At 36.4% G+C, this 23,187-nt stretch overlaps 1 protein-coding gene across 6 annotated transcripts in view; it reads right to left on the bottom strand.

Annotated features, from left to right (window-relative positions):
• Positions 1-18,234, bottom strand: part of LOC121410710 (inosine-5'-monophosphate dehydrogenase 1b-like) — a 61,924-nt gene extending 43,690 nt beyond the window's left edge. For 4 of the 6 annotated variants that reach the window (XM_041602965.1, XM_041602963.1, XM_041602966.1 and 1 more), the window contains exons 1-3: positions 17,960-18,233; positions 16,194-16,242; positions 710-811 (exon numbers count right to left, since the gene is read on the bottom strand). In XM_041602965.1, coding sequence (XP_041458899.1) covers positions 710-811; positions 16,194-16,242; positions 17,960-18,066 — 258 coding nt within the window. In that variant the 5' untranslated portion in view covers positions 18,067-18,233. Of the gene's footprint in view, positions 1-709; positions 812-16,193; positions 16,243-17,959 lie in introns of all 6 variants that reach the window. The other 2 variants (XR_005969367.1, XM_041602962.1) reach the window with 1 other exon arrangement.
• Between the last annotated feature and the right edge of the window lie 4,953 nt (positions 18,235-23,187).

Here is a 23,187-nt window from a genome sequence, read left to right as displayed (position 1 = left end):
AATATATACTAAAGTAATGGGGAGAGTTGTTCATCCGTGACATCACACATCTTTGTCGCATTGCCAATTTGCTATCTCCATAGCAATAGTGATCGCAATATTCAAATGCTCATAACTTTCTCATTATTTGTCCGATTTTTCTCAAACTTTTGTTGATCTGTTTCTTTGATTTTTCTGTTTTCACACAAGCTATTTTCACACAAGCTATCTTGTTCCAATGGTTTCATTCTCCTTTAATGAACAAAAACATAGGGCTAGAGTTTATAATAGAGTTTTGGATGAGGAATGCTTTAAGATTAGGATGAGGATTAAAAGGGTAAATGTTGACATGTATATGCAGATTTTCAATAGGAACATCTGTTGAAAATGTTGACAATGCAGAATAAATGTTTATCATTTCAGAGTAATACATATAGCAAGATCCCCCTCCCCCCAAAAAAGAAGCTCATGTACATCGTAACTTGAAAATACACTGTACATGTAGCTCTTGTGAAATACCATTGGGTTCAATGCAAAAAAAAGAGGACATCTTATACAGTGTAAGCAAGAAAATAGCCCTTGAGCAGATAAAGTTTTGGCCCTGCTAAATATTATCCATTCTACATGTAGCTCCATCTCACCAAATGGAAGGCAAAATGGACAGATACTGTAATTGTGCAAGTAATTTGTAAGTCTTGAGGTAAATTGATTAGAAGATAAATAGACTCACAGCCATTGCGATTGCCATGGAGGACTCTGTGACAGTATCCATGGGAGAAGAGACCAATGGAGCCTTCAAGGTGATGTCCTTGGTTAGCTGAGATTGCAAATCCTGTATAGAATGAAAACAGATAAAAGGAGTGACATTGAACACTCTGCAGAGTGGATTAAAGGTAACCCTGTAATGTAACTGTGTATTGGTATGATCAGTGGCCATATGAAGTACCTCTTGGTGCAATATTTTAACAGTTTCGAAGTCAAAGCATTTCAAAACATTTCCTGATAGATCGTGTAATTATTTTGAGATAGCTGTGACATCTATTGATTTTTATTTTCCTTTCTGACGATGTCAAGAAAATGTGTCCTTTATGTTTCTTTTCGGAGAACAGGAGTCGGGAGATCATAACAAAATGTACATAAAACTAAATCTATCTAAGCCATACATGTAGTACCCGAAAACAATTTTAAACATTTCCAATATGATGTATCGTTCATTAATCTGAGATATTTGTGACTTCTGTTCTACATGTACATGTACTTCATTTTCCTTTCCGCCGTTGTCAGAATAATGTGTCATTTATATTTCTTTTGGGAGGATAGGAGTTCATAACGGAAGGTATATGAAATATGTTCTTACTTGTTAGCACCTTAAAAACAATTTTGAAATGTTCCTGATCATCCATAATAGTAATCTGAAATATTTATGACTTCTATTTTGTTTTATTTTCCTTCCCTCGGTTGTCTGAATAATCAAATGCGACATTCTTTTTGGAAGGAGGGAGCTCACAACGGAAGGTACATGAAATATATTTTTTACTTGTTAGCACCTCAAAAAGAATTTTGAAATGTTCCTGATCATCCATTTAGTAATCTGAGATATTTATGACTTCTATTCTTTTTTATTTTCCTTTCCACTATTGTCTGAGTAATGCATCATTTAGATATTTTTTGGAGGACGGGGGTCATAACAGAAGGTATATCATATATGTATTTACTTGATGGCACATCAAACCTATATCAAAATAATCCTGTTTCTTCAACCAACCATAAAATGACTGAGTATGCATGAAACAATAAACAAGTCCATTTACATGTACTGTACATGTATATAGTGCAGGCATGTGCAAATGCACTTGATACTTGGAATCATACATGTACATGTATTATTTAACAAGTAAACAAGAAATTATCACAAAAATAAATGCTTCAACAAAATGCATCAATATACACAAACATGTACACTGTAGGTCTAAATAAAACATCCATAGATACTGTGCAAAAATATTTACAAATAGTGAACTCTTACACATGTACATGTAATTCAATGCACAATGCTTGTGGCAATGGCTACAACACGAGACACACAGTACATCAGGAAACACATGTACGTAAATCAAATTAATTTGAGGGATAATGGATTATCCTCAACATAGGTTTTCAATAAATTTTAAAATGTCAAATGAAGGTAGATGCAATAGTCAGACTAGATATTCTGCATACAGCATGAAGGGTAAACCTGTCTTTTAAACGTGTACAAAAAAGTGTATGTACAAATGTACATGCATGCATGTGCTGTAGAGTCTATCTCTCGCAACATAACAAAACTTTGATGCAAAATTAGGAGAGCACTTAACAGTACCATCTGTTTATTTTGAAAATTTCACTTTAGTGTTCATGTGAAAATATAAATGTATTTTAATCTTTAATCATACACAGCAATATCATGTACATGCTCATATACATGTAAAGAGTTAATGTTTAGCATACACATATTTTAATTTTGCAGGGAAAAAATTTTGATGAGTTTTGGATCTCATTTGCAGGGATGACCATACATGTACATGAATGGCAATATCATTATTTGAAAAAGTATGGCAAGCAGGCAAAATTAATCAGTGTGTACAATATGTAGGGGAAGGCGGGGTAGGTTAACTTGTGACATTTTTTGCATTTTGCATGTTAGAATTGATATGACTAGTACTATTGTAGAAATAAGTACCTTGCCTTTAAATTTGATTCTTGGGAAATGTTCTTCACCTACATATAACTTTCTACCCCCACACTGAAAGTCATTGTGACCTTTGAAAAAACCGATGTCAAATGGCTCAACTTGCCCCATATATGGGGTAAGTTGTGCCACCATCTGGGGTAAGTTGAGCGACAAAAACTACATACAAAATGTGCATGTATAGGGGGAGAACCAGCATGTCAATTTTTTGTTTGAAGTTTTTTCACTTGCTAATTCTCTATAAATACTAACATCCTTTAAAAGGAAAAAAAAACAGTCATGTAAATTTGCTCCTTTCAGCCTGCATTTCAATCGATTTTTATGGTTTGTTTGTTTTTTAAGATACATTACCATAAGAATTACCATGGCTCAACTTGCCCAATGCTGTTTGGCTCAACTTACCCCAGTCCGAACTTAGTGCGATAATTTTGTATCCACACATTTATTATGCATCCATCATATTAGACTGACAAGAATGGAGATCCATACCTGGACTACCAATGTTGTTATCATGTCTTTACTATATTTAAAGACGTGTGTGTGAATAAAGCACTTATCTATTTCACATTCTTTTTTACTTTTTTGGCTGAAATTCATACTTTTCCCTCAAAAAACTACTTTTTGTTTCAAAGTGGAAAACAATGTGGCGGGGTTAAGGGTTATGCTATGGGTCATCAATACATAACACCACCACAATGTCTGACTTATTCATTATTGGCCTGGAGCTGGTGGCTCAACTTGCCCCTATGCTCAACTTACCCCGCCTTCCCCTACTGTAGGCTACATCCCAAAATTCAATGTAGGCCTACATTTATGAAGTATAAGGGTATTCCACAATTTCGCCTACAAGTGTATTCTCTTTAAAAAAATACTTATATCATGTACATGTAGCACATTTGGTAGAATACACAACAGGTACAACAATGTAGATGGTAATTTATGCTCAGACAGGCTATATCACTAGAGCAGTAACTGTTGTCGCACATGACCTGTCAGCGGACAGTCATAACACTTGAAGATGCCTTTTAGGCAACTTCTCGCATCACCCACATGTAGGAAGGGTTTTAACATAGGAAGTGAGGTAGAGAAAGCAAGAGAGAGAGGGAAACAGACTAAAAGATTGTACATAAAGTGAGATTTAAAAAACAGAGCTGAGTGAATACATTTGTACATCCTGTAGTATAGACTAACCTGGATGGAGTCATTTCAAAGTGGTGGTTTATCATAAACCTAATATACTATTCAATTAAGTGTTAAGATTTTTTGAGGTATGGGAACACTAATGTATTTGGAGCTGACATCTGTTTAGATATACAGTGAGTGTACCTGATATTAGGTCATCACTTTGCCGCATCACCTTTTTTTTTTGGGGGGGAAGGGGGTCGGGGTTGAATCAAAATCAATTTATTATTGTTTTTATTTTATTTGTGTTAAGTAACCATTTGCGTTTATGCGATTTGTTATCACTTCATCATCATTTGTAATTTTTGTAATTGACTTTGATTTATTTCAATAAAAACACAATTTAAAAAAAAATTGTAAGGTCAGGAAATTAAACAGACCTGACACACTGACACATACACCTACATGCACATGTACAGTCCTTGAAAAATCTATAAATTTAATAAATCAACCAAAATATTTAATATCTAAATTCTATTTCAAGTCATGCAAGCTGTCAGCTGAATCTATTGAAGGTGACAATATATCAATTGACAAAACATGCAAGGTCACAAAGATATGATGATCAGTTCTTTCTTCAGACTATTACAGAAAATCTCATCTTTAAAATAATGGTATGCCCATAGCAGTCTTCTCTTCTAAACAAACTTCAATAAGTAAGCATCAGTGTTTTAAGGTCAAGTTCACCCAAAAAAAACTATTTTGAATCAATAGAGAAAAATCAAACAAGGCTGAAAATTTCATCAAAATAAGATGTAAAATATTAAAGAAAGTTGTGAAATTTAAAGATTTCATTTATTTTTCACAAATACTTGTACATGTACATGCACAACTCAGTGACATAAAAATATCTATGATATCCCTCTCTATAATATTTCCTTTTTAGTTTACAGATTTTTTTACAATTTTTACAAATTTGACTGAACCATGAAATGTTAAATCAAAGGTAATTCCGCATGTTCAGGGAGGAATAAAAACTTTTGTTTCACAAAACTCTAAGATCAAGCACAAAACGGCTGTTTGCTATTCCTCCCATTTTTCCCAAAACATATGGTGAGCGCTCATTTGCACACATGCCTCTTCCATCTAATGGAATGCACTTCCTAATTATATGAGAATATTCATGATTTAGATAAGTTTAAGACTTCCCTAAAAATAGTATACTTGTAATTCAGTGCCCAACACTATTTACTTAATTTCTAATTTCTTTCCTTAATTTCATCCAAGTGCATAGGGACATGCATTGCTATGTGCTCTGCGCTATAAAAGAACTGATTATCATTATCAAAATTAGAATAAATTCACACAGCAAAATACAAATGAATTAGTGATGTTATCAGTTCCCTCATTTGCATACAGGCCAGGATGTGGATTTTGTGAAATTAAGCAAAAATTTTAAATGTCATAACTTTCTTATTCTACATCTGATTTTGAGGAAATTTTCATAATGCTACATTAGTTGGATATTTCTCTTTTTATTCAAATCAACTTTTTGTTGGGGGTAAACTTGTCCTTAAATTTGTCACATTGAAAAATACATGTATATAACATTTTCTTTTCTATTTACCCTTTGAAAATACAAGCAATAATCCAACGCTATGAGTGACAATGCCACTCTAATCAGCCTGGGAACCTGATAATAATTTGTATCAATAGGTCCATCTGCACCATCCCAAGTTTTCAAATTAGCGCGCTATTTCTGATCCAGCAAATTATCTCGATCTAAACAATCTCGAGATTATCTGTAATGGAGACGTAAATATCACGCTAGTGAGACTCTGTGACAGCAGCAGCAGCGTCTGTAACGCTTCCTACGTATTCGTCGTATCCGTCATATTACCATGATTACTGACTTTTATCTTCATGTTGATACTATTTTTATAATGTAACCTGCCTTCTAACTTCACTATTGCCACACTCGGGGAGCACATTTTGGATGATGAAGCTGGAAAATGGACCTTTGTTCACATCTTGGTAATTATTTTTGACACTTTTTCTACTTCGGTCCCATATACCGAATTATGTGTTGTGGATTGCTGCTTACTCTTGCCACTCTGCTCTGAGCCTGGCTGAGCTGAATTTGCATGCCAATGCTAGTTTGCTTCGAGATTGTCTGTGAGTGTGTGCTCAACTGAAGACATTTTTTGCTTTTATGCTCTTCAACTGCACTATTAGACTCTATTATTGGTATTAGTTACACATCACACAATGTCTACGAAGAAAATGGTAGCAGCTGTATTGAAAGAACTGTTGGAGAGTTCAGAGTTTTTGGATGCTATAGCAGAAGCAGTTGATAACAAACTGAGTGAAATTGTAAATAGACTAGATACACAAGAAAATGATTTATCACAATTTAAAACATCAACGAAGAAGACTGACAAGCTTCTTTATGACTTACAGTCTCAAGTAAATGATTCTGTACAGAGTCTTACTTCTAGATGCGACAATTTTGATTCCACTCTTTTGGATCACACCGTTGATGGAGACAACACAAGCAGAAAGGTTCAGTCACTCCAGGAATCGCTTGAATTAAAAAGCAACATGATCAACAAGCTACAGTCTACAGTAAATGATCTTGAACAATATTCACGGAGGACATGTCTTCGGATTTTTGGAGTTCCTTGCCGCCCTAATGAAGACACTGATATTGTAGTTTGTGACGTAGCTAAGAGAATTGGTGTTGACATCGCTACCTGTGACATTGACCGTAGCCATCGTGTCGGCAAGAAACCTGTAGATCCCAAGAAGAGCCGTGGCATTATAGTCAAGATGACCTCATATCGCGCAAGACAGAAACTTCTAGGAAATCGAAGAAAGTTGAAAGGAAGTGGGATTACAATTCATGAAGATCTGACGGCTTGCAATCATGAACTTCTACTGGCAGCGAAGAAGCATGAAAAGGTCCAGTCTTCATGGACCATGGATGGTCGTGTGTTCATAGTGAAGCATCCAACTCCAAGTAATAGGAATCCAATGAAGCAATTGATTAAATGCAAAGATGAACTTGGCAAACTGTAGCCTGTTTAACTGAATTCCTGAATATGTAAACTGAACTTGAAAGCTCCTTGAGCCTGTGGTATGTTTCATGCTACCTATTTGTAGTAAGTCTTCATTTATTTTGCTTTTTTTAAAATAAAGAGTGAGTGTGGTGTGTATGGCTGTGTGTGTGTACTGTTCTTCCTCTTCCATTACTTCATTTTGTTCTAATTGTTTATCTGGGATTTTTCCATTCAATCATTATAATGATGACTGTGAATTTCTTTGGTCAGTGTATACTTTTTTCAATCTTAACAAAGGTATAGACATTGATAAGCTGTTGAAATTAAAAATTAATCCATTTGACATGAACTTACCATTTCAAAACTTAGATGTTGAAAATATATTATCTGATGAAGATTGTTATTCTTTATATGAAAACAATTGTAAATATACCTTCTGTGATGTTTTCAACAGTCAATATAAGTATACAAAAACAGATATTTCTATGTTACATTTGAATGCTAGAAGCTTGCCCAAGAATTTTAATGAGATTCAAATACTTTTGTCATCTATTGACCATGAATTTAGTTTTATAGCAATATCTGAGACATGGTTCAAACCTTCTACTCATTTTGATATGTTCAATATAGATGGTTATTCATTAGTGCAAGTGTGCAGACCAACACAGACAGGTGGAGGTGTAGCCTTATATGTTAAATGTAATATAGAATATACAGTTCTTGCTAATCTTTCTTCATCCACTGAGTATGCTGATACCTTGTTTATTGAAACTGTTCAAAATAATAAATCAGTTGTAATTGGATGTATTTATCGTCGCCCTGACACAAATATCACACCCTTTACTGAAAAAATAAAAACAATATTTGATACATTAGAATGTGAGAAGAAGGACATATATGTATTGGGTGATTATAATATAAATCTGATCAATTATGGTATTCACAACAAAACAAACTTTTTCCTAGATACTATGTTTTCATATAATATGTATCCATTAATAACAAAACCAACAAGGGTTACACATAGCACAATTTCTTTAATTGACAATATCTATACTAATACTGTGAATGAAGAAAGAAAGCAGCAAATTGGTATTCTTTATAGTGACTGCTCTGACCATTTCCCTATATTTTGCATTTCGCATCATAAATCTGTATATACTCATGTTAATAACTTTAAAAAGAATAGATTGTTTAATGATGCAAATGTAAATATGTTTAAAGAAAAATTAGATTCTGTCAATTGGTTGGATGGATATAAATGTGAAGATGCAAATGAATGTTATAATATATTTTTTGAAAAGTTTTATAAAGTCTATGATAAATGTTTTCCCATGAGGGTAAACCATGTAGATAAGAAACAGAGATACAAAAAGCCTTGGATCACAAAAGGAATATTGCAATCAGTTAAACGTAAACATAGGTTATTTCAAACATACTTAAAGAGACCCAGTGATCAACATAAGAAAAAATATTTATTGTATAAAAACAACCTAACCAATATTATCAGATTTTCTAAAAGAAAACACTACAGAGATTTGTTTGACAATGTCAAGGGTGATTTGAAAAAAACTTGGAGACAAATAAATTCAATATTAGGTAACAAAAAACAAAAAAATATACCTAAAACAATGTTTCATGGAAGCATGAAATTTGATTCTCAGAGAGATATTGCTCAATATTTTAATTCATTTTTCGTCAATGTAGGAAAAGAAATTTCAAATTCAATTGTATCAACCCAATCATTTAATGATTTCTTACCAAATAAACAATTCAACTCCTTCTTTGTCAAACCGGTCTCTGTAAACGAAATTATAGAAATATCATCATCTCTAAAAATTAATAAAGCATGTGGACCGGATGGTATATCTCCAAAAATTGTGAAGCAATGTATTCATCATTTTGTTCATCCTCTGTGTGATGTGTTTAATAAATCATTTATTACAGGAACCGTGCCAGACAGTATAAAACTTGCAAAGATAATACCAATACATAAAAAAAATGATGTGGATAATATTGAAAATTATAGGCCTGTGGCTTTATTACCAGTATTCAGTAAAATTTTAGAAAAGCTGATGCACAAAAGATTGTATGATTTTTTAAATAGATTCAAGATTCTTATTAACGACCAATTTGGTTTCCGTAAAGATTTTAGCACATCACTCAGTATATTAAATTTTACAGATTATATCTTAGAAGAATTGAATAGAGGTCACTTTTGTTGTGGAGTATTTATGGATTTATCCAAGGCTTTTGACACCATCGATCACCACATTCTTTTGAAAAAAATGAATTATTATGGGGTTCGTGGTATTCCACTGCAGTGGTTTGCCAGTTATTTATCCAATCGTAAACAATATGTGGTGATCGATGGTGTCGAATCCAATCACATGAATATTGATGTCGGTATTCCACAAGGTTCAGTTTTAGGACCGCTCTTGTTTATTTTATATGTAAATGATATTCTTTTCTCATCAAAAATATTTAAATTCTCCTTGTTTGCAGACGACACTGCTGTTTTATGTTCTCACTCTAATTTACCTAAATTGATTTTTACAGTTAATTCTGAGTTATGTAACTTAAATGTCTGGTTCAAATGTAATAAACTACAACTTAATCTTGAAAAAACAAAGTATGTTATCTTCCATTCCAAAAGGAAAAAAATTGTAAGTAATATTGAATGTGTTAAAATTGATGGCATTGCTATTGAAAGGAAAGATTGTATTGATTTTTTAGGTGTCACTATCCAAGAAAACTTGGAATGGAAAAAACACATTGATAATGTTTGTAACAAAGTTCTAAAATGTATTGGAGTTTTGTACAGACTTAAGGATTTTTTGCCCCTCAGCATATTACTTAATATTTATTATTCTATATTATTTCCCCATCTTAACTATTGTAATATTATTTGGGGTAACACCTTTAAATCAAATTTATCTAAATTATTTATTTTACAAAAGAAAGCTCTTCGTTTGTTAACAAATTCTCATTATATGAGTCCAAGTGCGCCTCTTTTTGTTAAACACAAAGTGTTACCTTTATTTGAGTTAATTCGTTTAAATACATGGATTTTTATGTTTAAATTTCACAAAGGCACCCTTCCAGATAATTTTTCACAAATGTTTCATACAAATTCTCAAATTCATAATTACTCTACTAGACATCAAAACAACTATCGTATTCCTTTTTCTAAAATTAATTTTATTCGCAATTCCATCAGATATATTGGGGTGAAAGAATGGAATTCTCTCAATTCTGATATAAAAAGCAGCACAACACTCTCACGTTTCAAGTTACTTTCAAAGTCATTTTTGTTCAATTATTTAAAGAACTCAAATCCCAACCTGTAATAGTATTTTATCTTCTTTTTTATCTCGTCTTATCTTCTATTCTGTTCTATCTCCTGTGTTTTTGCATTGTGTGATGATGTGTGAATGTGTGTGTATGTGTGTGTGTATTTGTTTATAACCCTTTTTATCAGTTATATTATTTGTATATTTGTAGGGCCCCGGCTATAAGCAGTCTTGCTTCTTAGGGGCCCTGACCATTAAGAAACTTGTAACCTGTTATATTTTGAATTTGTTGTATCATGTTATTTTTGTAAATATTTTTGATGTCTTTTTAATGGTCAATAAATTGAATTGAATTGAATTGAATTAGTTCGTAGGACTAATCTTGAGGATTGCGCTTCCACTTTTGCCCCAATTATTTGTCAAATTGTTAACCTCAGTATAGAGCAAGCTATTGTGCCTTCTGTTTTAAAGTCTGCTCTGATTTGTCCTCTGTTGAAAAAACCCTCCTTGGATTGGGAAACCCAGAAGAAGAATTATCATCCACTCTGCAATCTTCCCTTTCTTTTTAAGATCCTAGAGAGAGTTGTGTTCACTAGACTGAACGATTATTTATTAGAACACAATTTACTTTTTAATACCGACTCCACCACAGTGTTGAGACTCTACTCATAAACGTTTCTAGTGTCATATTGCAGAAAATGGACTCTGGATCCGCTAAAGCAATGGTCCTATTAGCTCTGTCTTTGGCCTTCGATACTGTAGATCACAAAATACTTCTCAATACTCTTGCAAGCTTAGATATCCAGGACCAGGCTGTTGAATGGTTTAGACCTTCCCTATCATACCATACACAGTGTGTCGTTCCTGACGGTTTCACATCCTCCTCACAGTCATTAGGTTGTGGAGTGCCACAGGGCTCTGCAGGCGGACCGACCTTATTTTCAATTTACCTACTCGGTCTTGGCCATATTTTTAAAAATCATCCTGTTCATTACCATATTTATGCTGATGATATTCAGGTTTTTGTCTTTTTTCCACCGGACCAAATTCAATCTTCCCAAACCTTGCGCATTTTTGGAAATTGCATTTCTGCCATTGACACCTGGATGAAATCAAATTCACTGCAACATTGTAAATGTGAGTTCATGCTTTTTGGCTCCAAATCTCAATTAAGTAAACTTAACATAGACTCCATTTTCATTGCCTGTAATCCTGTTCCTCTCTCTGATTCATGCAGCAATCTTTGGTGTCATTTTTGATTCCCAAATGTCAATGTCAAACATGTCACAAGTATTTGTAAATCTGTCTGCTACATGTATCAATTGCGCAACATCGGTTTCATTCGAAAAACATTCAACTCGTTCTGCAACAGAGAAACTTGTGCACTCACTCATTTCTGCCATTGACACCTGGATGAAATCAAATTCACTGCAACATCGTAAATGTGAGTTCATGCTTTTTGGCTCCAAATCTCAATTAAGTAAACGTAACATAGACTCCATTTTCATTGCCTGTAATCCTGTTCCTCTCTCTGATTCATGCCGCAATCTTTGGTGTCATTTTTGATTCCCAAATGTCAATGTCAAATCATGTCACAAGTATTTGTAAATCTGTCTGCTATCAATTGCGCAACATTGGTTTCATTCGAAAATATTCAACTCGTTCTGCAACAGAGAAACTTGTGCACTCACTCATTTCCTCAAGTCTTGATTTCGGTAATATTCTTCTCTTTAATATACCTAACTCCAAAATTACCCGACTTCAAAAACTTCAGAATTCAGCAGCTTGCATGTTTTTCTGTCAAATAAACACGATCACATCACTGCTGTTCTAAAAGAACTCCATTGGTTGCCTATAAAGGATCGCATAGTTTTCAAAATTCTACTTTTGGTTCATCATATCATCAATGGATCCGCACCCTATTACGAGTCTCTTATATCGTTTTCATACTGAAGGCGAAGTGGAGTTACTCCGGATTAAGTTTATACGCTTGTACTGCGGACCGACCTTAAGCCCCCTTTCATACATGTATTGGCAAGCACCGCAGCAGTGTATCCGCAGTCGTTGCCATGGTTTCCAAGCGAGTTCGCGCGATACGTGTGGCGAGATCACAGCGATAAGCGCATACCGCATTTCCGGTGCGGAGTAACTCCGTTTGTAACCCTCTTCTCGAAGTGGGTTGAGTACTCCGCTTTGAATCCAGATCGAACTAATCTCAGAATTTTCATATTGCCCTCCAAAGTGGAGTAACTCCTCCTGGACTCTGGACTAACTCCACTTCGGCTCTCACTATGAAAGGGGTACATTACACCACTATCAACCTGCACTCACTCAGCGATCATCCCAATCTATAGTCTCTTGCATATCCCACTATCTAAAAATCCTGGGGCGATCGAGCCTTTGCTCATGCCGGACCAGCCCTGTGGAATTCACTACCACAGGACCTGAAGAACTCAAACTCTGAAACATCCTTTAAGGGCAACCTAGAATTGCTTTTGTTCACCAGCAGGTACTAGGTTTTCCTCAATTTCAAATTGGCCCTTTTTTTATACTTCTCTTAGTTCTCTTTACTTTTATGTCTTACTCCCTTCAAAGTGCCTTGAGCATTTAATAAAAATGGAAAAGACGCTATATAAATCATATGTATTATTATTATTATCGCAATCCAAAGTCAACTTGGTCTTGGGATTACTTTCAAAATAGCGCGCTTTTTTATGAATTATCACGCTAATCCGCAGGTGCAGACGCACTCAGGATTATTTATTCATGGCGTCACACCATGATGAATCGATGCCTCGCTCAAGCAGGAATCGCTCTTCTTGCTATGGTGATTAAACCATTAAATGAATGAATTTTTGAATTTTGAATTCATTAACAAACTTCATTCATTTGGCATGAATACTTTTTTAAATACATGTATATACATACGTACAATGATAACATAAACAAACAAGGCAAAAGTGATTTTGTGTCTCGCCCACGTATGAAAATAACAGGCCTACCAACCTGTAAACATACAAAATAGGAGTGATTCATTTACAAAATAGGAGTCACAGCATATTTCCCATAGATGACTGTACATAATATATGGACAAAAAAAAGGAGAATTTTCTTTCCCTATGATATAATGGATATTAAAAATTTCCAAAAAAGGAGTAACTCCTTTTAAAAAGGAGTAGTTGGCAGGCCTGAAATAACCAGAAATATCGTGATTCGCAAGGGCATGCAACAGAATTGAATCGAAACTTCATTGGGATGGAATAACACTTGCCTTAACCCTAAAAAGACGGGGGGGGGGGGGGGCTGATTCGTGCACAGGATGTTCAGTGATACTTGATTACTCTAATGTCCAAGTTTAATTAACTAGACCAATAAACTTTCAAAGTTATAATGGTAATTCAACAGATACCCCCAATTCGGCCAAAGTTCATTGACCCTAAATGACCTTTGACCTTAATCATGAGACCTGAAACTTGCACAAAATATTCAGTGATGCTTGATTACTATTATGTCCAAGTTTCATGAATCAGATCCATAAACTGTCAAAGTTATGATGGGAATTCAACAGATATCTCCAATTCGGCCAAAGTTCATTGACCCTAAATGACCTTTGACCTTGGTCATGTGACGTGAAACTCATGCAGGATGTTCAGTGATACTTGATTAACCTTATGTCCAAGGTTCATGAACTAGGTCCATATATTTTCTAAGTTATGATGACATTTCAAAAACTTAACCTCAGGTTAAGATTTCGATGTTGATTCCTCCAACATGGTCTAAGATCATTGACCCTTAATGACCTTTGACCTTGGTCATGTGACATGAAACTCTAATAGGATGTTCAGTAATACTTTATTAACCTTATGGCCAAGTTTTTTTAACTAGGTCCATACTTTTTAAGTTATGACGTCATTTCAAAAACTTAACCTCAGGTTAAGATTTGATGTTGACGCCGCCGCCGCCGTCGGAAAAGCGGCGCCTATAGTCTCACTCTGCTTCGCAGGTGAGACAAAAACAACCCTTTCAAGAATTTTGAATAAGAATGGCAGATTAGATACAGGACGGTAATTTTGCAGTACCTCTGGATCAAGAGAACTTTTCTTCAGTAGTGGAGTGATATAGGCAACCTTCAAACAAGTGGGAACTTCAGCCTGATCAATACTTAAATTATCTGTGAAATAATGGGAGCAAATGTAGTGCAACATTCTTTTAACAAAATGGTAGGAATCGGGTCTAACTGGCATGATTTAGGTGGTATTTTCCTAAGAATTGATTGAATCTCATCAGGGGGCCGTTTCATAAAGCTGTTCGTAAGTTAAGAACGACTGGTGATCCTTTCTTACGCGGTAAACCATCGCCAATCTCTTTATCATTTACCACAAGACAGGATCACCAGTCGATAGTAAAGTCGCTCTTAACTTATAAACAGCTTTATGACACACCCACCTGGATTGGTAGGATGCAGAGTCTGAAGCAAGGTCGCAGTGAAAGGTTAAGGACAGGACTCATCTGGGTGAAGAGTGTCGCAGATAGTCCGAACTTTCGCTTGGAAGAGCTGGATGAACGTCTCAGCCATAACATGACTATCAGTGTGACGCGGTAGGGGGGTAGACTGCTTTTGATTTAAAAGACGGTTAGCAAGAGAGAAGAGCTTGCGTGAGTCGCTACCACAGTCGTCAACGAGACCAACATAATGTGAGCGTTTCGCCTTCATCAGCATGGAGTTTACCAAGTTCTTCTGAGCACACCATAGTTCTCTGTCGATGTGTAGCTTACCGTTGGAACGCCATTTACGTTCAAGTCTCCTGCGTTTCCTCTTAGCTGCGGAGATATCAGGATTGAACCAAGGACAGTCATTACGGTTCTTGATGGTTCTCGTCTTGGCCGGTGCATGAGAATCCAGGAGTGTGCCGAGCTGAAGATTGTACAATCGCACAGCATTGCATACACTGTCCGCATCAGAGGCTGTAATGGTGCAGCTGGCAACATCATTGGCAAACGCTTCTCTATTTATTGCCTTGATGTTGCGACAGGTAAACGTGGAGTCAGTCCGAAGAGGCCTTTTATGACGAAGCCGGCAGGTGATGGCAGAGTGGTCTGAAATACCAGGAATAACCTTCAGACCAGAGCAAAGCAGATTATCAGAGTTCCTCACGATGACTGCATCAAGTGTATGACCTTTGTCGTGGGTATTCAGTGATACACTATTACCCTTATGTCTAAGTTTTATGAACTAGGTCCATATACTTTTGAAATTATGACATTTCAAAAACTTAACCTTGGTTAAGATTTCGATATTGATTCCCCCAACATGGTCAAAGTTCAGTGACCCTAAATGACTTTTGACCTTGGTCATGTCATGTGACCTGAAACTCAGGCAGGATGTTCAGTAATACTTCATTACCCTTATGTCCAAATTTCATGAACTAGGTCCATATACTTTCTAAGTTATGATGACATTTCAAAATCTTAACCAAGGTTCAGATTTCAATGTTGACGACGCCGCCGTCGGAAAAGCAGCACCTATAGTTTCACTCTGCTATGCAGGCAAGACAAAAAATGGTAGCCTAGGCGGTCTCTAGGATAGCCCATGAAGGGGGCAGACAAATGTCCATCCATTTTGAAAGAAGGCAGATAAATAAGCAAGCACGTACGCTGCTCGTAAATTAGTTTTGGGTGGTAGCTCTTCTTACTTTAAGGTTGAGCATGGAAATCTTGATGATAATACATTAAGTTTATTAACCCTGAATGATCATTGACATTGATTTTGTATGCTAAAATTCACTATGAATGATCAGTAATTTGATTAGCCATACTGTATGTATGTCTAGTTTTCAGGAAATTGATCATACTTTTAAAGAGACAACATTTACATGTATAGACCTTTGTAAGTATGTTAAGATTTTCATGGTAATGAATGTCTCGCTTCAAAGTTCAAACAAATGCAATATTATCACTAAGATGTTCACTGATGTCTAGATAAAATTGGTTTAAATCTTAATAGTAACTTACCACTTGATCTGCAGTGAAATCGATGTATCCCGGTAAAATCAAAAAGTCACTGCAATTAAAACAAAAGTAGAAAACGGATGAAGTAGTTCACACCACAAGATTTTTGCCTAATTGTTTTGAATATTAAATGCAGAGCTGCCAACCAGAAAAGAACATTTCAGTAGTTTTAAAGCTGAAAATCAGTATTTCGGTTAGGAAATCAGTATTCAAAGAATACCATAGGACCACATGTAAAGCTGAAACTTAAGAAATCAGTATTTTACATGAAACTATCAGTATTTTTCAGTACTAAATACTGAAAATCAGTACTACTTGGCAGATAAGTAAATGTTGTTACCATTGCAACACAATTTCCAACACATGGAAATATATGTCCTGTCAGTCTTTACCTTAAGACCAAGTTGTTAGTCAAATTTCTTTAGAATTGGTTGAAAACTGATGAAGTAGTACAACCGTAAAACTTCTACCTTATATGGGGCATATAAGGCCAAGTAAAAAAAAGATATTAGTTGATCGTCTGGGTTTTTTGAGAGCAGTGATGAGGGAGATCCTTACTATTTGCTATCTTACTATTTTTTAAATTGATATCAAATGTTAAATTATTGAATTAATTGTTAATTGTTCAAATAATGTTTATTATTTCATATTTAGTAGTATAATTATTTATAACCACATATTAAATTTCAGTATTTGTGAAATGATAATTTTCATCTATAAATTGTTCTTCAAAACGGCATCGCTAGTTGGAAGTATGTCATCACAAAGCGGTTCAAGGGTCAGGTCTATTGTCTTTGCTTTGTTGACAAACGGATCGAGGGATCTACGAGAGATCGGGTCTGGTAGGAAATGTCTCATTTTTACCATTTATAGTGAAATAATTTCTATCCCTTTATACGCATTAGTATTAAGGCGCCAGCCCAGAAGGTTCATAGATAAATAAAATTTGACAATACAAACCAATTTCACCATCTAACTACATGAATTTCCTAGGGAAATTTATCTTTGTGTACATGTGTCTCTTATACATATATGGGAGGGGATTCAAGACTCCAATGATAAAGAAGTAATCAAGTGTACCCAGTTAAGTTAATGTGTGTCCAGACGAGCAATTTTAGAAAGTCATTTTGAAAAAAATACAAGCGAAGTTTAATCAATTTTTTTAGTACAAAATGTTAGGAAATATTATAAAGAACAAAATAGAAGATGATTACAAGTATTGAGTTTATATTTCTAGTGTAATCCATAGACAAAAAAGAAGTCTTCCAGCCTTCCAAAAGATAAACTGTCCGGACACCCGACCCCCCATCCTGATATTACATTACATGTCAAAGTTTTTTAATGAAGACATCAATCGACATCATGTAGACTTGTAGTGGCTCAAGACTAGAAGAAAAATTCACACCTATATAATACATCAATCATTATAATAATTCATTATAAGAATATATCATTACCCATCATTACCGCTTCCGGAATCATGATGTAAATTGTCACGCACGAAAATAATTGTTTTCGTGGAGGGTATGCTGCGCTGCAAATGCGATGAAAAGAAAACGGTTGGTAAATATAAAATAATTTTATCATATTCATTATTTTCCTATTTGGAATAGCAAGTGCAAGTTTTTCTTGATTGTATTTCCTTTAGTTGTCATTTTTAAGGCACTAAAGTAAAAGGTGTCTGGCAATAGTATACACTGCCATACTATTACAGTACTACACTAATTACCGGTACAATACAAGAGAGGAAAGAAATAGTAACAACTCACTTGTATGTGAGACCATCGCCGCTTCCAAACAGCTGCTCTCCCGATAGACCATCGTCAACTGGAGGCTCCATCGCGCCATTCATTAATTTCACCTTTTTAGACATCATAGGCCTAGTAAGATATATTTACATCGAGAAGAAGCATAAATTAAACATGAAATAAACAACTTGCAAAAGGCAGACGACTGGCCTGGCGCTACGTAATTAATTAGACGACGACGAGGAGGTACGAAGTAAAACGTCCACCATGCGCTTGCTCTGAAATCTGCGGCTAGGCTAGCGAGCTAGCTGCATATCCAAATAGCATGTGTACGTAGGTTGGTTGGTTGGTGTTGGAGTTGAGTTGGCGCTCTTCAATCTGGTAGATTATCTGCGCCAGGTCGTTTCCTCGGCGTTAGACTAGTCTGTCCTGTCATAATTATATAGCGAGGTGCGTTTTTGTACTTCATAGTATGCAAACTGTTATAAGCTCGGTCAAAGCTCAATTTAAGTAGTCTATAAGAATTAACATCACTAAATATAATCATCAGAACAAAAGGAAAAGAGAGAGAGGGAGAGATGGAGAGAGATCAGTGGTATATTCTTATTCGAATCTCTTTGTTTTTTCACATAATTCAGGATGACTTTATTGTCTGCATTTCTTCCCAGTAATGTTGCTAGGTCTGATATTGGCTTGTTTAAATTCAGGCTTCTCTGCATAGTTCTTCTTTCTCTTTCATATTTATTAAAATGTAGTAAAAAATGTTATATTGTCTCAGGAACCTGACAATGGGAACATAAACCATTTTCATGTTGATTACATTCATACTGATAATAATTCAATTTACATTTTAAGTCTTAGCCGCTGAATCATCATAGTCTCTTCAAACCGAATGAGACCTTGATAACTATTTGTTTCTGCCACGTTGGGTTGGATGCTAAATAAATGTCTTCCTTTAGATGAGGATACCCATTGTGCCTGCCAGATTTCTTTATAAATCAAAGACATGTGGTTTTTCCATTCCTCTTTGATATATGGAATTCAACTTCTTCTTTTCATGCTCTTTTTTTTGCTAAAAGGTCTGCCACTTCGTTCCCGTGAATACCGCAATGGGATGGTATCCATTCAAAATTGACATAAATATCTGATGAGTGTAAAACTTTGATTTTATACAAGATATCAACTATACGATTGTTTCGAATTCGATTGCTTTCGAGTGCTTGAAGAGCTGACAATGAATCTGTAAAAATTACCACGGACTGGCTTTACAATACTGCATGCTACATGTAGGTATCAGGCATAGAGATAGTATCAGGCCATCAGGCTAATTAATTGGAAGGGCGCCCCATTTGCGTTTCACCGGTACATATTCGGTGCTTTGGTTGGGCACGCACGTGGCCGTGGGTGCTTGGTTGGGGTGCTGGCCAAGGGCGGCAGTTCGGCGACCCGGGGGGGGGCGGGTTGAACAGTGCCCCTCACTTTTTGAAGCAATGATAAAGTGCCCTTTTTTATGCAAGAAAAGTGCATTCCCCATCACGAACGTGTACATTGCCCCTTTTACCCGCAAGGACCCGTTTTATATCCGGGCGTTTTATGCGTAAACAAGTGCCCCTTGCCCCCGGGATCACGTAGGCCTAAGTGTCCTTTCTTGAATCAGTGCCCATTTTTACTCAAGAATATGCCCCTTTTGAACGTGTTCTGTGCCCCTTTCGTACCTGAGAAGACCCGTTTTATGCCGTACCGTAGGCCTACTGTATGCATGGCTTAATTTGCATTTGCCCTTTTGCCTTCTGATATATAGGTGCCCCTCGGAGGTGCCCTTTCTCGTATCTGTGCCTATCGATCACGAACCTGTTCTGTGCCCGGCCCTTTCACCTGAGAAGCATAGGCGGAAGCGGGGGGGGGGGGACGGGGGTCGACGTGTCCCCCGTAAATTTTAGACGCCCCCCCTAAATTTAGGTTTTGTTCAAATTTTTTGACATGTGTCCATCCCAGGTGGACACCCCCTAAATTTTTTGGCTTCCGCCGCCGATGCTGAGAAGGACCTCGTGCGTGAGCAAGACAGTGCCCCTTGCCTAATTCTTAAGTGCCCTTGCAGCCCCTTTTTACCCGGAGATAAGAGCCCCTCACGAACTTGTTTTGTTCCCGTACCTGCATGTGAATCCCGGGGGGCACTCGACCAAAAAAGTGGTAGGGGTGTGCCGCGGGCGAGACAAAAAACGGGGGCCTTGGAGCGGGCTTATTGTAAAAAGGAGGGTCCTCGGAACGGGCTTCGGAACTACAATTTTGTGAAAACGGGGGTCCTTGGAACCAGGGTGACCAGACGTCCCGTATTTCCCGGGATTGTCCCGTATTTTGCTTCTTTGTCCCGGCGTCCCGACAAACCCTTCCCGGGACGCCTATTTGTCCCGTATTTCAGAATATTGAACAAAATGTATTTAAAAGTGATGAATTTTCATCAAAATAACCACCAGATGACGAAGCAGAGACAACAATAAAATCGATTTGCAAGTTCTACGGTGATTTTCTTGCTAACCCAATACATCGTAAACTAACTGGCCTCCCGTGTGGCAGGCTACTAGCTAGGCATGTAGAATCTGAGCAGATTCTATCCACCAAACATGCCAAAATAATCACAAAATCGGCGGGAAATTCGTATGACTATATTATGGGTTCTCAGATTACTGATTTGGAGATGTAATCTCGGAGGAACAAGTTATTGAGTTTTCATAACTAGATATAGTTGCTTCAGCTTTCGTTTTGAGTCTTGTTGTGTGTGATAACGCGATGTTTCATCTAATTTTTAATTTAAAAAAATCACTTTGAAATTTTATTCATTTCTAAAACATTATTTTTAATTCTAAAATTATATTTGAAAAACACCAAACATCATTATGATTTTTGTTAGATGATTGGATATTTTTGCTTGAAGTTTGAACTTTTTTCCTCTTTCTTTCTTTTGTATCCTTCTTTCTTCATCCTTCTATCCTTCCTGCTTGCCTGTTTTTGTTCCATCTATCTTTATTTCCTATTTGTCTTTCCTGATCCTTTCTCTCTCTGTTCATTTTTCTTTCCCCTTTTTTCTTACCCGTACGTCTTCTTTATCAAATTTCCCTTTTTATATTCTTTCTTTCTTAAAACTTTTTTTTCTCCCCCCTCCCTTCCTCTCCTTTTTCTTTAAATTCTTTCTCTTCTTCCATTATGTTTTCATTCCCCCCACACTTAAATTCTTTCTCCCTCTCTTTCCTCCTTTCTTTCATTCTTCATTTTACTTTTCCTTCTAATTCTTTCCCTTATTCTTTATCTCCCTCCCTCTCTTAATTCCTTCCTTCCTTCCCTCCTCCTTCTTTCTCTGTTTGCTTCTTTCTTTCTTTCTTTCAAAGAATGAAAGAAACATTTTCTTTCCTTCGTTCTTTCTTTCCTCATTTTTCTTACTTTTTTCTTTCTCTCCATTATGTTGTCTTTCACACATTGTATTCTTCTTCCATTCCTTTCTTTTTCTTTCTTTCTGTATTCAATTCAAAGAATGACGGTAACATTTTCGCTCTTTTAATCTTTCTTTTATTCTAACTTTCTTTTATTCTTTTTTCCTTCATTTTCCCCTTATTTTTTTCTTTCTTCCTTCTCAATTCATTTCTTTTCTTTCGTCTTTTCATTCTCTCCTTCATTCTTTCGTTCACCCACCCTTCCAATTTTTTATAATTTTTCACAGGTGTAACCAGTGGCGTAACTACGGGGGGCATGGGGGGGCACGTGCCCCCCCCCCATCGGCTGGCCAAAAAAAAAACGGGGGAAAAAGAGAAAAAGAGGGAGAAAGTGAGAGAATCGTAGTGGGAAGGAAAAATTATTGTTCATTATGTTATATTATATTATAATTGTTATATTACATAAAAATAAAAAGATATCATAACTTTATGAAACATAATTTGCTCAGGGCCTATGTCTTATTGTTCCTGATGCTCGTATTGCCTGTTTAACGAGATATATAATCCTGTTGTACCGTTTTCAAGTCAATATACACCGAATATATTTCCTCGCACTTCGAATTATTATTGTTTTATGCAATGACATATCATTTTAAGGTCTTAATATCAAACATTTCACGTCCGCGCTTACGTTTGCATGAGTGGATTTTTGAGATATGTCCGCTTTTCATGAATTCCTAAAATCAGTCCCTTTTTCTGATCTGAATATAGGAAATTTCAGCTTGCGCTCGCGTCATTTGGTTAGTGAAATACGCATGGTCTACGTGAATTCCTACAAACAAGCCTTAGAATACTCCTCTTCAGGTGTGAAAGTCCTAATTTTTAACAAAAATTTCAGCTCGCGCTTCGCGCTCGCATTATGTGATCAGCAACATACATATTCGTTTAATGACACTGTCCTTAAAATGTCTCTTTAGGTCAGTATACCTAGCAACTGAGCGCGCTTCGCGCGCTCACTAGGTGAATCAAAATTTTTGCTGGTGCCCCCCCAATGCCGTGACTCACGGTAAGCCACTGGGTGTAACACTGTGTAGCCTTCTTTGTTGATCTTTTTTGTCGATTGTCCCGTATTTCATTTTGTGAAATCTGGTCACCCTGCTTGGAACGGATCGTCAGCGTGTGAGTATACGTGCGTATGCACCCCTACGGAACGGGTATGCGTGCATGATGCAGCTAGCGCGGCCTCCGCCGGGTGCGCTCGGGCAGAGACGATCGTCGGACAGCGCTCGGCGGCCGCTTTTCACCAAAATTGCAGCCGATCAATCCGACCGGAACGGCGTAACGAAAAATATGCGAAGCTTTGGAGCGGATTTCTTTCTTCTTTTTTCTCGATAAGAACAAAATGCTATGCCTTGGAGCGGCTTGTTTTGGGGGGTTTTCTCAATAAGACAAAAATGCTACGCCTTGGAACGGAAATTTGGGTGTAAAAATGGGGGTCCCCTCCGCGGCACATACCCACTATATGCATTATAAACTGAGTGCCCCCCCCCCCGGATGTGAATGACCTGTTTTATGCTGTTAGCAAGCCGCCATTTTTGCCTTTAATGGGCGCGCTTTCTCATTTCACTGCCCATTAAGTGCAAGAACGTGTTCTGACTTCTGTACCCCTTTCTCGTGAGAAGGACCTGATAATGTGTTAGCGAGTCCCCCTTATTAGAACAAGAAATACATTATTTTAATTTTCATATGTTACTATATACTTAATAAGAAGGAAAAATTGTAATTATTATAATTTATGTACCTTATTTTTCATTAGTCATGTGA

The sequence above is a fragment of the Lytechinus variegatus genome, chromosome 3, assembly GCF_018143015.1.
Source record: "Lytechinus variegatus isolate NC3 chromosome 3, Lvar_3.0, whole genome shotgun sequence".
Classification (NCBI taxonomy): Eukaryota; Metazoa; Echinodermata; class Echinoidea; order Temnopleuroida; family Toxopneustidae; genus Lytechinus; species Lytechinus variegatus.
The sequence above is the reverse complement of the archived record's forward strand: the minus strand, read 5'-3'. Positions and strand labels throughout refer to the sequence as shown.